Source organism: Globicephala melas, chromosome 10 (assembly GCF_963455315.2).
Source record: "Globicephala melas chromosome 10, mGloMel1.2, whole genome shotgun sequence".
Taxonomy (NCBI): domain Eukaryota; kingdom Metazoa; phylum Chordata; class Mammalia; order Artiodactyla; family Delphinidae; genus Globicephala; species Globicephala melas.
Window position 1 is genome coordinate 90,408,038 of NC_083323.1, and position 13,544 is coordinate 90,421,581.

Below are 13,544 nucleotides of genomic sequence, written 5' to 3' on the forward strand. Positions count from 1 at the left end.
AACTTTGTGTCTAAATAAATAAGTAAATAAAGTAGCTAGGCCACAGGAAAAGTAAATAAAAGACTATTTACAGACGCATCTCTGAGAGTTCCTGAGAAATCAGGAGGCTGCCGATAAGGAGAAGCAGCTGCTCAAAGCAAGGCCTGACCTCCAGGGAAAGCCTATTAGAGGAAAATTAAAGAAAACCTTTGATAAAAATAGAAAAGCGCCCAGGAGAGGCGAAGGCCATCCACATGTGGCACTTCACAATTTCAAAGCACGTATCTTGATGATATCGGTTCACCTGAAGTATACTTTACAACAAACAACTAATGAACGTTGTCCTTCACGTTTTACAGATGAAGGATGGGAGCTTTTTAAAAATATATATTTTTATTGTTTAATTTTTTTTTTTTTTTTTTTTGCGGTACGTGGGCCTCTCACTGCTGTGGCCTCTCCCGTTGCGGAGCACAGGCTCCGGACGCACAGGCTCAGCGGCCATGGCTCACGGGCCCAGCCGCTCTGCAGCATGTGGCATCTTCCCGGACCGGGGCACGAACCCATGCCCCCAGCGTCGGCAGGCGGACTCTCAACCACTGCGCCACCAGGGAAGTCCTATTATTTAATTTTTTAAAAATTGAAGTATAGTCGATTTACAACGTTGTGTTAGTTTCAGGTGTACAGCAAAGTGATTCAGTTATACATACATCTATGTCTATTTCTTTTTTTAGATCCTTTTCCTTATAGGTTATTACAAAATACTGAGTCTAGTTCCCTGTGCTATTCAGTAGGTCTTTGTTTGTTATTTTATATATAGTAGGGTGTATCTGTTCATCGGAATGGGAGATTCGAGAGGTGAAGTGAGTTGTACAGTGGTCAGGGTTGGTCCCGGGCCTATTTCGGGGTCTGGCCTGACTACCCTACTCTCTGACTACCCCTTGCGCCTCTTGTGCAGGGGTCCACACGGCGTGCCTGGTCAGCTGAGAAAGGGGAAAAGGGTTCATCAAAATACGGCCCATGCGGCATGTTGCAGGGACCTGAAACATGCATCTGAGGATATGGTCAAATTAATCAGTGACTTCTGCTGTTTGTAGAGGGGGTGGGGTACTAGAATCAAGGCAATGGGCCGTCAAGAGGGCATAGGAAAATGAAAAACGAGCACGGGAGGTAACCTGTACACAACACACTGTGGTTTCTGTATATACATCGACTCCGCTGGAGAATCATTCTGGCCTCTTGAAAAACATTAGTGTCAAAGGAGTGCTCTGGGATGATGAAGAAAAATAATTTTTTACTCTGCTCTTTATTATTAGCATCAGTAAACTAGGAGGCAGCAGGACTGGGGCGTGAATGAGCTCAAGGAGGATGCTAAGGAAATCCTAACATTCAAGTTACAGGTTGAACTACGAAGAGCAGAGGAATGAGGAAAAACAGAGGTAAATCATTGGACGAGTGGTTCCAGACACAACTGACAAAACCGACATAAATAAATAACTTGAACCAGAGAGGATCGCTGCAAAATCCTGAGGGAACTCAAGAGTGAACTGGAACAGTTGGGAAAAATAAGTGACCCGTGGTGACCTCTGCCTCTTCTGCTGACTTTGAATTTTCCCACGAGAGTTCAGGGAAGGGATATCGTACTTAAAAAAGACTGTTTCCCTGGAGATGTCAACCTAAAATACTACCATAAACAAAGAAGCAATCAAAATTTGAGGAAAGGAAGTTACAGAGAAAACCCAACTTTTTCTCAGCTTTACAGAAAGGCACATGGTGGTGGCCCTGGTGTCCTGGGATTACCACACATGAAGAAAGATAATGGCACTGAAAATTGGATAGAGGGTCTACCATGTGAAGGTAGACTTTTGAAAAAGGGATTAGGATTCTGTTGTTGGAAAGTTGAAAGCCAACAGGCTGTAATCACAGTCTATAAAATTATAAAAGGTATGCATTAAGTCAGTGGGGGCAGACAGTTCATCAAATCCAAAATACTTAAAATAAGGAGTGGCCCTTTGAAGCTTGGAGATCAATATACATAATAGAGAGTTTTAATCACATAGGGGGATATAGATTTATGGAAGTGAAAGCCAAAAATATGGACAGGTTCATAATGCAGGTATTTTTTGTTCGTTTTTTTGCGGTACGCAGGCCTCTCACTGTTGTGGCCTCTCCCGTTGCGGAGCACAAGCTCCGGACGCGCAGGCCCAACAGCCATGGCTCACGGGCCTAGCCGCTCCGCAGCATGTGGGATCCTCCCGGACCGGGGCAAGAACCTGTGTCCCCTGCATCGGCAGGCGGACTCTCAACCACTGTGCCACCAGGGAATCCCCATAACACACTATTTAATCACTACGTAGTTGGGCTTGTCTGGGAAACCAGGACATTTTAAACTTATGATAATAGGATAATGTCTATGTCTCCACAGTAGTAAATTAGAAGGTAGCAGGACTGGAATGTGAGTGATCTCAAGGAAGTGAGCACACTCATAGATGTCTTGCTTCCTAATCATCCCTGAGCCAACTGAATGTGAATGAGCTACTCTTTCCAAAGTGCTATGATCTTGCTAGAGCTCAGAAATGAACAGATTGGAACGTCTGTGCCAAGCCTTGGTCAGACAGGATGGGGAGGCAGGAGGAAAAGTAAAAAGGGTGGGAAAGGGGAACCCGGAAGCATTGAGACGGCAGCCCGGACTGTGGACTTTTGCGTTATACTGACATCTAGTGGTGTTTGTTGGGAAAAACGTGAGGAAGATTAAGGCAGGTTTTAATCCCTTGGGAACTGAGTCAGAGGTCAGGGCCAGGCTGGGTTCCAGTCCATAAGTGTTCCTCCCACACACACTCCTCGAGAAAAAGGATTAGTGTTCGCCTGAAGCTAAGAAGTTGCGAGTACGGCTGGGTGACTAGGATTACGAAGAAACTATTGTGCTTAGGTTTGTGAACCCACACTGGTGCACACCCACTGCTGCTCTGAGGCAGCGTGATGCCGGCTGTCTGCGGCTGCCACTCCAGCCTGAGTGCATTTTAAGGCTTTGCGGTGGAGAGTACCTGGGAGAAGAGGAGAAAGGGAAGCACGTAACGCTGGTGAATATTTCTGGGGATGCCTCTGTGTTGTTACAATGACGATTCCATTCATTTAGCTCAAGGGATTGGCAGTGCTGGTAGATGAGAGGCTGGAAATCCTTAAAATTGTAAGGATTTTATTTCATCACAAAGCACAAAGTCAACCCATATTATCATCAAAAGTGAATTGAGCCATATGAACGGCAAACTAATGACAAACTTATTGAGTCAAATCTAGCATTTTATATAGAAATTAAATCACATCGGTTTTAAAGTCTCCACTTGGTGGCATTTCCCCAGATGGCTGTCACCTTCACCGAACTCTCAGTCTGTTCAAAGAGCTTTTATTCCATTATAGATACACCCATGTGCTCTGGGTTACTGAAGGGCCTGTAACACCAATAAAAGTGCGGGCACAGTACACCAAATGGATTTCTAGAGACTAATATCTGTTTCTTTTATACCTTGGAGCAGTTTGAATGTGCACAATAAGAAACTGGGAACGGCAGATGCAAAAAAAAAAAAAATCAAGACAATGGTTTTGACATATGCCATTGAATAATGGGAAGTTTTTCAGTCAAGGGCAAATTTAAAAATACCTGTGATTATGTTCCTACCTCGGTCTGTACCATAGACATCCGGTATGACCGCATTTCTGACACCAGCCCTAGGATGTCCACAAACTCATGATCCCGAATGTGCTGCAAGAGCCTGTCCAGGGCAATGAATGTTCCTGTCCGACCGACTCCAGCACTGAAAAAGAGGTTCCGACAGCACATCACTTAGCGCTTCTACACCGTTGGAAACAAATTGGCGATGAAAAAAGACCAAAACCAAAAACTAAAAACACACCAAAACTACATGTAGCATCATTGAAAAAAAAGACTAAACTGACAATATTTCCCCCTTAACTGTTGTTTGAGTATGCAGCTGTGGTTGATGTGTCTCCTAACATCACAGTTCTACCACTGCTACCTCTCTTAGAGAGCTGTGGGTCTGCCTTGGCCACACCTGCCCATCCCGCCCCCCAGGGTTTCTGTTCCTTAGGAAAGTAAGGATTCCATGTGGAGCCTCCTGGACAGTCAGGTCTGGCCCCCCAGGGAGCTGATAAACGTAAACAATTCCAGTCTTCCGAGTAGCCTCAGAGTTAAGCCCTCACACCCAGCTAGAAAGTTTAGTTGAGATGTCCACACCCTAGTTCTAGGGCTGGGGCCTTGGTAATTTGTGCATCTTCAGCCCTAGGTCAAGTTCATTGTCTCAGACCTTCCTTAAAGTGCATCCGCCGTGCTAGTGGGTGCTAGTCTGCTTCATTCTCCCAGATAGTTGCCTCAAAATCAGATTTAATATTTGGACCCAGTCTCTCCCAGTCCCCAAATCCCAGGGCTCAGAGCATAGAGGGAAGTGGAGTGATATGGGCTGACCTATTCTCCATCACAGTCCCCAGGGTTACAGCTAAAGTCAGCCGTCCTTTTCCTCCAATCACTCACAGACTGAAGTGAACTCCGGATTATGAGGGAATATGAGGAAATAGAAATCAAAACCAATTTACATGTGGGATTTGCTGGGAGAGAAATCCAACAGGAAAAACCATGAGTTCAGAGCCGTGGTTTGCTTCTTCTACCAGACAATTCTTCCCTCTTAGGACTTATCTTCTCAGATAAAACGTTCTGTGTCTGGGTGAACACTTGCAAAGTCACATCCAGAACTATACCTGCTACCCTGCTACGTGCGTGAAAGGAGTCCATGTGTTTGACCCGAGGGTCGAGCAGCTTTATTTTCTGCTCTTGGAAAGAACCATTTTGAGATGAGATAATTTCATCTGGTGAAGCAAAACTTTTGACCTGGGAATGACTGGCAGCAAGGGTAGTCTCCCTAATCAGAACCTTGGTAGTTTCTTTCCAGGGAGACACATTCTCTCTCTCTCTCTCTCTCTCTCTCTCTATCTCACACACACACACACACACACACACACACACACACACACACACACACACCCTTAGCCATTCTAGTTCACAGACCAAGGTACTAGATCCAGGATTATTGGCTGCCAAGGCCTCCTCTGACAGCTTTATTCCGCTTCTACTGCTGATACACAACAGGAGTGCATTTACATCCCCGGCTCTTCTGAGGCTGCATAAACACGTCACAACGACATTACGTCACACTGCTGTTTTTTTTTTTTTTTTGACACTGCTGGGTTTTGATGGAACTTTGTTCACATGGTAGGAAAGAAAGCTTAAATTCAAAGATAACTCTTTCTGTAAGGGATTAGCATGGTCCTTGATTTTTGGTAATGCAGTAGATCATATAGCCCCTTTTGTCTGCACCATCTGGAAATTTAGAGATAATCTGGAAGGGAAACCTAGCAAATATGTTTATCTTCATGAGCTGAATGTTTTTATTTCACCTTTCCTTCAACTTGCGTTTTATGTCTATTTATATTACTCTGGGTTGTGATGGGCTAGTTTTAATTTGACTTTGTATTTGGCTCTGTTATAAACCCCACAGAATCCTTGATAGGATAGGGTACCATCACCTGGTGCTTAAAAGCCTGGCCTTTGGAGACCGGTGCGCCTAGATTTGAATACTAACTCCTTCATTTTCTGGGTGCGTGAACTTTTGTGACTCCCTTAATCTTTCTACTCCTTAGGTTTGTTTTTTTTTTTTAATCTGATAATGGCAATAATATTATTAATCTCATATACTACAGGATATAAATCATGTATCTAATAAGACTTCAGTTAATCGTACATTTAAAAAAATCATAATTCATTTAACTGTTCATTCAGTTTGATCAGTGGTTTAATGGGGGGCAACTTCCTCCATGATTTCTAACCGACAAGGCATTTGATGAGGTTACCTGCAGTGCACGATCATGGGGCCTTTGCTCTTGGTCGCTTGCCGTCGGACCATGTGTACGAACTGCAGGATGCTTTCTGCAGCATTGGCCGTGGGCACCCCGTGATCAGGCCACGCAGTGTAGTTAAAATGCATCACATCCTGCATCTCGTCAGCCTGTAGGAGAAAAACAAGTGTTAACCTCTCAGTCCCCCGTCAGGATGGCTCAGGCCTCGGAAGCAGCTCACAAGCGACGGTAAAGCCACATTTCACTCCTGGTCAGTAGATCTCCCTTTCCAGCTCTCAGCATTGTGTCTGGCACAAAGCAGGCCCTGAAAAAAAAATACTAATTGTATAAAGCTTCAGATAGTAGGATAAATAGGCTAATCTATGCCTCTGTAGCGATAAGAGCTCAAGCAGATCAGGGTTTGCATCCCGGCTCTGCCATTTAGAAGTTACATCAGCTCTGGGCGATGAATTAAATACTGAAAGATTCTGTTGGTGACCCGCTTGGGTCCACTGGGCCAGGCTGTTGCACCCCCTTTCCCTGATGCTGCTAATAGCATCTAGCTGCACCCCACTCTTCACAGGCGTCTCCCACTGAAGGGAGCTACCTTGCTGGGAAGTGCCTAAGAGATGGCGTTCTCAGGCTGAGGGCAGCCTGCAGCTAATGAGTGATCGATACTGGGGCACAAAAAGTCAAGATGGGACAACTCTCCTGTCCTATCCTGCTTCCTTTGTTCCTGGACAGATTTTACCCAACATTACACTTTCAAAAAATCCCCTATATAACAATCCGTGTCTTGGGATCGGATGCTAGGGGAAGACGAAGACAAACTCGCTGAATACCAGTGTTCTCTCATTCGAAAATGGTCTCATGATATCTTTAACAAGGGTTGTTGCGGAGACTAAGTGTGATTGTGTTTGTGAAGGGTGGTATCTGTTAGATATCCTCATCACTACTACAGCATAATTACTACCACTTGGCTGTCATCCAGCTCAGTGCATTTCAATGGGTGGTTCTGGGAATCCCAGTAAATGGGTATGTTTTGTATATTTTCCCATTCATATGAACCCGTGTACCAAATATATTGTTGTTCCCTCTGACCTGCGTAAATATCAGCTAGGATGTGCGTCCTCCAAGATTTACTTCTTTAAGTCCCTACTAATTGATAAGCATAAAGTTTTGCTATCAACTATCAGAAATATTCCAAATCCAAGCCTCACAAAGATCTAATGCATCCCTCACCCCTCAAATTTGCTAAGACCCTAGAATCCACTCAGGAGATAGAATACTATATCATACTTTGGAAGAATTTGGTCTGGCTATGAGTTTGGAGTTAAAGTTTAGGTTTTCAGGTATTAGAGAGAAATGAATTTCAAAGTGTCACTGGTCTTGGGTGAGGTCGAAATTAGAAATATAAATAAATGTATAAATACAAATATAATAATATTTGTATAAATATAAATGTCAGCACTTCAACTAGACCCACTGTCTCCTTGGCCTAAGGCCACATGTCCCCAGCCATACGCAATGTCTCTCTCTATGAGCGAGTTCAAGGGCTTTGTCTTCGACAGGTGGAACATGAAATCTACAAAGATGCTGGCCAACCTCAATGCTGTCCTCAGGAAGTATGGCAAGAAAGTAACTCAAGCATAATAAATTGTGCAGAATGAATGAATTACTCAACACCCGGAGGATTTAAGGATACTCTATCCCCAGATAACTTTGGTTGCCCAGAAAAATTCACGAAAATGCTCGCTCTTTCCAAATGCGGATCACAGGCTGAGCACAAGACTCATACATTGTAGGATATGTGTGTTTTGATAAAAGAAATGTTTACATATTGAAGTACGGGAAACCATTCTGGGTTATACATGAGTTAACTTGAATTTTATGCTAACCAGAATGGCCTGTTTGTGGCCTATCAAACATACATTGTACACTTGCTTTAATTATTAAAGAAAAGGGCGCATTGGCCGGAAGTAAAGAATGTCCATGTTGAGAATAAAGATAAATGCCCCTCTTCCTGGGATGCCCATGCTGGTCCTCCTTCCGTGGTAAGAATCCCTTCCCAGGTGTCAGAGCCATACTGGCTTGCTGTGTGTGTGCTGATCTGGGTTTTCTTTGAAATCTTGAAGGAATGTATCCCTGACTTGTTTAATATTCTTTGTTCTGACAAGATAGAAAACTGTGCTGAAAATCATACTTCTCTAGGGCAGTTCTTGAGAGTTACCTGAGAGGCTGTCTTCAAGGCTATAGTCCTCAGTTTGGTTCAAATAAATATTCCTATTGTAGATTGTTTACTGGTTATTTTCATTGACAGAATATATACATATACATGCATACATACATATATATACCTATATATATAACTATATTAGAATACATATATTCTAAAATGTATCTGAAAATGTATCCAGCTAAAATATGCAAGGTGGTTCAAAAATAAGAAGGCTTTAAATTGTGATTAGTCTCTCTGCAGCTGCAGGGCAGAGGTCTTGTATCAGATGGGTGATTCCTGTCAGCTGAATAGCGAGGCACAAGTAATGGGAACAAACAGGTTTTTCCTGGTTTTTAGTCTCCAGTTCTTACTCATTTCATGCCAAGTTTCAAGTACTGGAAAGTGACAAATTTTGCGTTATAGTCATTTTCCTCCTTTCCTATTAAATGAGAAAACCCTGCTGGTTACATCTTACTTAACCATTCCAACATTTCTCATACTCTGATTTCCTCACTTGTGTAATTTTATCTGGTTGTACTCTGAAAATTTCCACATATCAACATGGAGGGAATAAAGAAGTATATAAGCAAAAAATGAAAAAAATAGAAAAAGGTATTCATCGGCACAGCACAATGTTCTTTGGTAATTTAACCTTCATTGCAGGAGCTTAAAATTTAGATTCAACTTGTTTATGGCCAAAAGGGGGCGCTCTGGGATCAGATGCTTGCAACTACTGTATAAAAACCAGAAACGTCTACTATTCAGCGTTTTTATTCCTATGTTTCAAGCCCTTCACGTGGTTGTCATTGAAAAGTTATTATTTAAGACCAAGGACAAGGACATAGTATTGATCACACAGTGATCGATGTCACTTCTCCCAGTCAAGGGAACAGACCTTATTTTTGCTTTGCAACTTTTTTCTCCCAGATGCAAAACCTAGGGAAAGATTTACTCTGTATTTGTATAGCAGTTTATACCTGCTTCCTGGGTAAAATATCCAAGAAAGAAAGGAGAGTTCACATGGAATTGAGATTGTCAAACATTTTCTCTGATGGCTAAGTCTGTTGATGTTTTCTAAGTGATTTATTATTTTTGAAAACATTCATTCATTCACTGATTTATTAATGCCATGAAGACTTATTAAGTGGCTAAGGGTTAGGATTACAAGGATTATTAAAACAGGATACTTGAGTCCATTACAGTACATGGGGTGGGGGGAGATGGGAAGGCAGACATGAAATGAGAGAATTATAACCATGTATGGTGCACAGTGATGGAGTGATATATATGAAACTAGAGCAGGAGAGGAAAGGGAGAAAGGTCTTTTGAGACTAGGGAAGGCTTGATAAAGGAGCTAACACTTGAGCTGAAATTCTGAGTAGGAGTGTGCTTGAGGAACAGGAGGAGATGGGCATTTCAGAGAGGTGGAACAGCCTGGAGCAGTCTGTTAACAGTTACACTGGGATTTGCCTAAATTCTCAATGTAGCAAAAGCCATTGTTAACTAGTAGTGGTTAAGAAGTGATTTGCTTCTTGTAAATATCAATAAATGGCGAGTTAATGAGTGCTTGGGTTGCACTGATAATGAACGATCCTTGTTTCCATTGCCTATGTTAAGGTCATCAAGCATTTTCTGTAAAGGGCAGATAGTAAATATTTTAGATTTTGTGGATCATACAGTCTCTGTGGCAACTATTCAAGCTTGATGTAGCATAGAAAGAGTCATAGGAAATCAGTAAACAAATCTGTGGCTATGTTTCAATAAAATGCTATTTATGGGCATTGAAATTGGAATTTTTTAATGTCCATATAATATTTCATGTGAAATATTATTCTTCTTTTAATTTTTTCCAACTTTTACAAAGGTAAAATTCATTCTTAGCTCATGGACTTCACGAAGCAGGGTCTTTTGTTCATCCTCTGATCTACACTGTGAGAAAATGTTGTTTCTAAGCAGAGAAGCACATTTTAATGAGGACTTTAGTATTAAGTTTGTCCTCAACAGAGACCATGTTTAGGGGAGAATACTAGTAAAACTTAGCCTGCCTGTCAGCAGAGATGTAGCAGTCCTTACAGGAAAAAATAGACTTTTCTGACATTCTAACAATCAGAATTCAATAGCATTTCAAAAGAGCTAGGAAACCATGATTACTAAGGTCCAGAAGTAACTTAGAGATAATAAAAACCAAACTACAAAAAAGTAAGGGACAAAGCCCAACAAAGCGAAATAAAACCCAAACCACTACATCTAAAACTAAATTTTAATTTATAATGCAGGTGCTTGTATATCCTAAATATACCCATATATGGTTAATGTAAGTATGACAACACTTCTCTCCTCAGCCACGCCTGGTGAGCAGTGGGTCACCGTGTCTTCTATGACCCTGGCTGAAATCTGAGATGGAACGGTGTAGCCTTCTGATTCCATCTCCTCGGGCTCTCCAGGATAAGTATTTAATCCACACCATTCTCGAGGAGTTAGGAAACAAGCACATTACACTTGGGATTTTCCTCTTGGAGGAAGCCATGTTGACAAGTCTGAGGTGCTCATGGTCTCCCATGAAGGGGGATTGGTCTCCTGACCCTGGGGCTTCCCTCAGCATGGGAACAGCTCCGGAACCCACACTCTGTGACTTACATAGTTGATCCGGAAGTGTCTACAGGCCCAGGCATCCTGCCCTTCTTCTGAGATCATCTCCACTGTGATGTCTCCATAAGCTATGGGTTCTTCCGTGAATGGCCAGTAATGGTCACATTTCACCTGAGGGGACAATAGCACAACCTTTTAAAACAAACAGGCTAGGGAGGAAATAGTCTGTACTCATTTAGGGAAAGCGAATGACTTGCCTCTGAAGCATTGTATAGGATTATTGTGAGGATGAAGAATGAAGCAAGTGGAATGGTTTCCAATAGACAGTAGGCATTTAATCCATGGCAGTGGCTGGTACAGGCTTCGCTGCTAAGTGGGGCTGACCCCACTAGGCACTTACCCGCCTTTTCTCATTACACTGAGTGAGCATGACAATAATCTGAGACTTCTGTTGTAGGACCATCTTCCAAAAGTCATTTCTGGTTTCAGGCAGAGGCCCCTGTGTGGCAACATACTCCTGGGGTGAGTTGTATCCCTGGAAGGTAAGTGACAAAGTTGTCACCTAAGGAGCTACAGTCAACACCAAATGCCGTTTCACACAAATGAGAAAAAACTGAAAATTTACTGGGATTAAAATGGCAAGGGATCATGCATGTATGAAATGTTTTCTCCTTTTTTCATCAAGGAGGCAGTCATAGTAGCTGACTGTATAAATCCATACGATTGGACACATTCTGGGGAGGGGGGAGCCTAGAAATCACACCCACACGTCTTTACAATAACAACCACTGTCTTTACAGATACATTTTAAAAGCACAGGTGCTCAGGTGGAGCCCTTTGAGTTTGGTTGCTGACACTGACATTTAAGCACAAGAAAGATGATCTTTAGTATAATGATCTACTTTCAATTTCACTAATCTTTTTCAGAGAAATTTGTATATTACTAGTCTCTGGGCTTCTTTTTTTCCCTATTCTTTTTTTTTTTTTTTTCGGTACGTGGGCCTCTCACTGCTGTGGCCTCTCCCGTTGCGGAGCACAGGCTCCGGACGCGCAGGCTCAGCGGCCATGGCTCACGGGCCCAGCCGCTCCGCGGCATGTGGGATCTTCCCGGCCGGGGCACGAACCCGCGTCCCCTGCATCGGCAGGCGGACTCTCAACCACTGCGCCACCAGGGAAGCCCTTTTTCCCTATTCTTTATTCTAAAATGGAATAATGGAAACTGTTCTTTAGAGTTGGAGTGCTTAGTGGAGAATGGCTCTCTATTGAACTGTTTGACACATCCCTGAAACCCTAATAGTCTTCCTCTGGCTGGGTTAGAATTTGGATGCCTGATTTTTAAAATTTTTAATTTTGATTACTTACAGGAATGTAGTTGGCATTGATGTAGTCTGCACCTTCCTCTTCATTCATGGAGATTAATCTCACTCGGCTAAAGTCATCTGTAAAGCATAAGGAGAAAAATATTAAAGTCAGAGTGGAAGGGTGCAGCCACTATGAAGAACAGTATGAAGGTTCCTTAAGAACTGAAAATAGAGTTACCATATGGTCCTGCAATCCCATTCCTGGGCATATATCCAGAAAAATGAAAACTCTAATTCAAAAAGATACACGCACCCCAATGTTCACGGCAGCACTATTTACAGTAGCCAAGACATGGAAGCAACCTAAGTGTCCATCAACATAAGAATGGATAAAGAAGATGTGGTATATGTACACAATGGAATATCACTCAGCCATAAAAAAGAATGAAATAATGCCATTTGTAGTAACATGGATGGACCCAGAGATTATTTTACTAAGTGAAGTAAGTCAGACAAAGACAAATATCATGTGATATCACTTATATGTAGAATCTAAAAAAAAAAAAAGATACAAATGAACTTGTTTACAAAACAGAAACAGACTCACAAAAAGAAAACAAACTTATGGTTACCAAAGGGGAAATGGGTGGGGAGGGATAAATTAGGAGTTCGGGATTAACAGATATAAAACAAAACAAATGAACCAGAAAAAAAAAAAATCAGAGTGGAAGGAAGACTTGTCAGGACAATTCTGTACCCAATAGCTGTACTCAGTGCCAAGTCAAATCGGTCAGTGATAGGCTAGGTAGATAAAATTTATTTTAGCTCAATATTTTAGCCTATCTCAATCTTAGCTTCTGGTTTAAATAAATATATAAACATCTCCCCACCAATATTTCCTCCCCTCAGCCCTCCTGTCCTTGAAAGAGTGGTCTCCAGGTTTTTGGGGGATCGTGGAGAATATGTACAGGAACTTAAATATTTGGTAGGTTGCGTGGAAGGCCATAGAATGTAGCCTAAACACAAGATTTCCATTTCACTCAGGGACATCCAGAGAATTCACTACTTTTGGGAAGCCTTGAGAAGAGAAGATGGAGTTGATGGTCTTTTTGTAAACGGACTTCACATGAAAAAAGTAAATCCTGAAATGTGTATGTAATGATAATACTATTTAATTTTGTCAAGAACCTTTTTAAAGGAGGGAGTTCTTTTTCTAGAGCTTTGCACTTTTCCCTTCTTTCCCAGCTCCCCCTAGAGTGTAGCAGAGAGGAAAGTTAAATCTATATTGGAAGGTATTTTAATTGTCCTGTAAGTACTTTATATTACTTTTTCTTTGTTGCTTTTTTAAAAAAAAATGTATTGGAGTATAGTTGATTTACAGTGTTGTGTTAGTTTCTGCTGTACAGCAAAGTGAACCAGTTATACATATACATATATTCACTCTTTTTTTTTAGATTCTTTTCCCATATAGGCCATTACAGAGTACTGAGTAGAGTTCCCTGTGCTATACCATAGGTCCCTATTAGTTATCTATTTTATATATAGTAGCGTGTATA

General features: G+C 41.9%; 1 protein-coding gene across 3 annotated transcripts in view; it reads right to left on the minus strand.

Moving 5' to 3' along the window:
* PTPRO (protein tyrosine phosphatase receptor type O) overlaps nt 1-13,544 on the minus strand; it is a 231,335-nt gene that overhangs the window by 6,344 nt on the left and 211,447 nt on the right. For all 3 annotated transcript variants that reach the window (XM_060306114.1, XM_060306115.1, XM_030841319.2), the window contains 5 exons: nt 12,050-12,126; nt 11,088-11,222; nt 10,736-10,858; nt 5,896-6,050; nt 3,653-3,788 (listed from right to left, as the gene is read on the minus strand). In XM_060306114.1, coding sequence (XP_060162097.1) covers nt 3,653-3,788; nt 5,896-6,050; nt 10,736-10,858; nt 11,088-11,222; nt 12,050-12,126 — 626 coding nt within the window. The remainder of the gene's footprint in view (nt 1-3,652; nt 3,789-5,895; nt 6,051-10,735; nt 10,859-11,087; nt 11,223-12,049; nt 12,127-13,544) is intronic.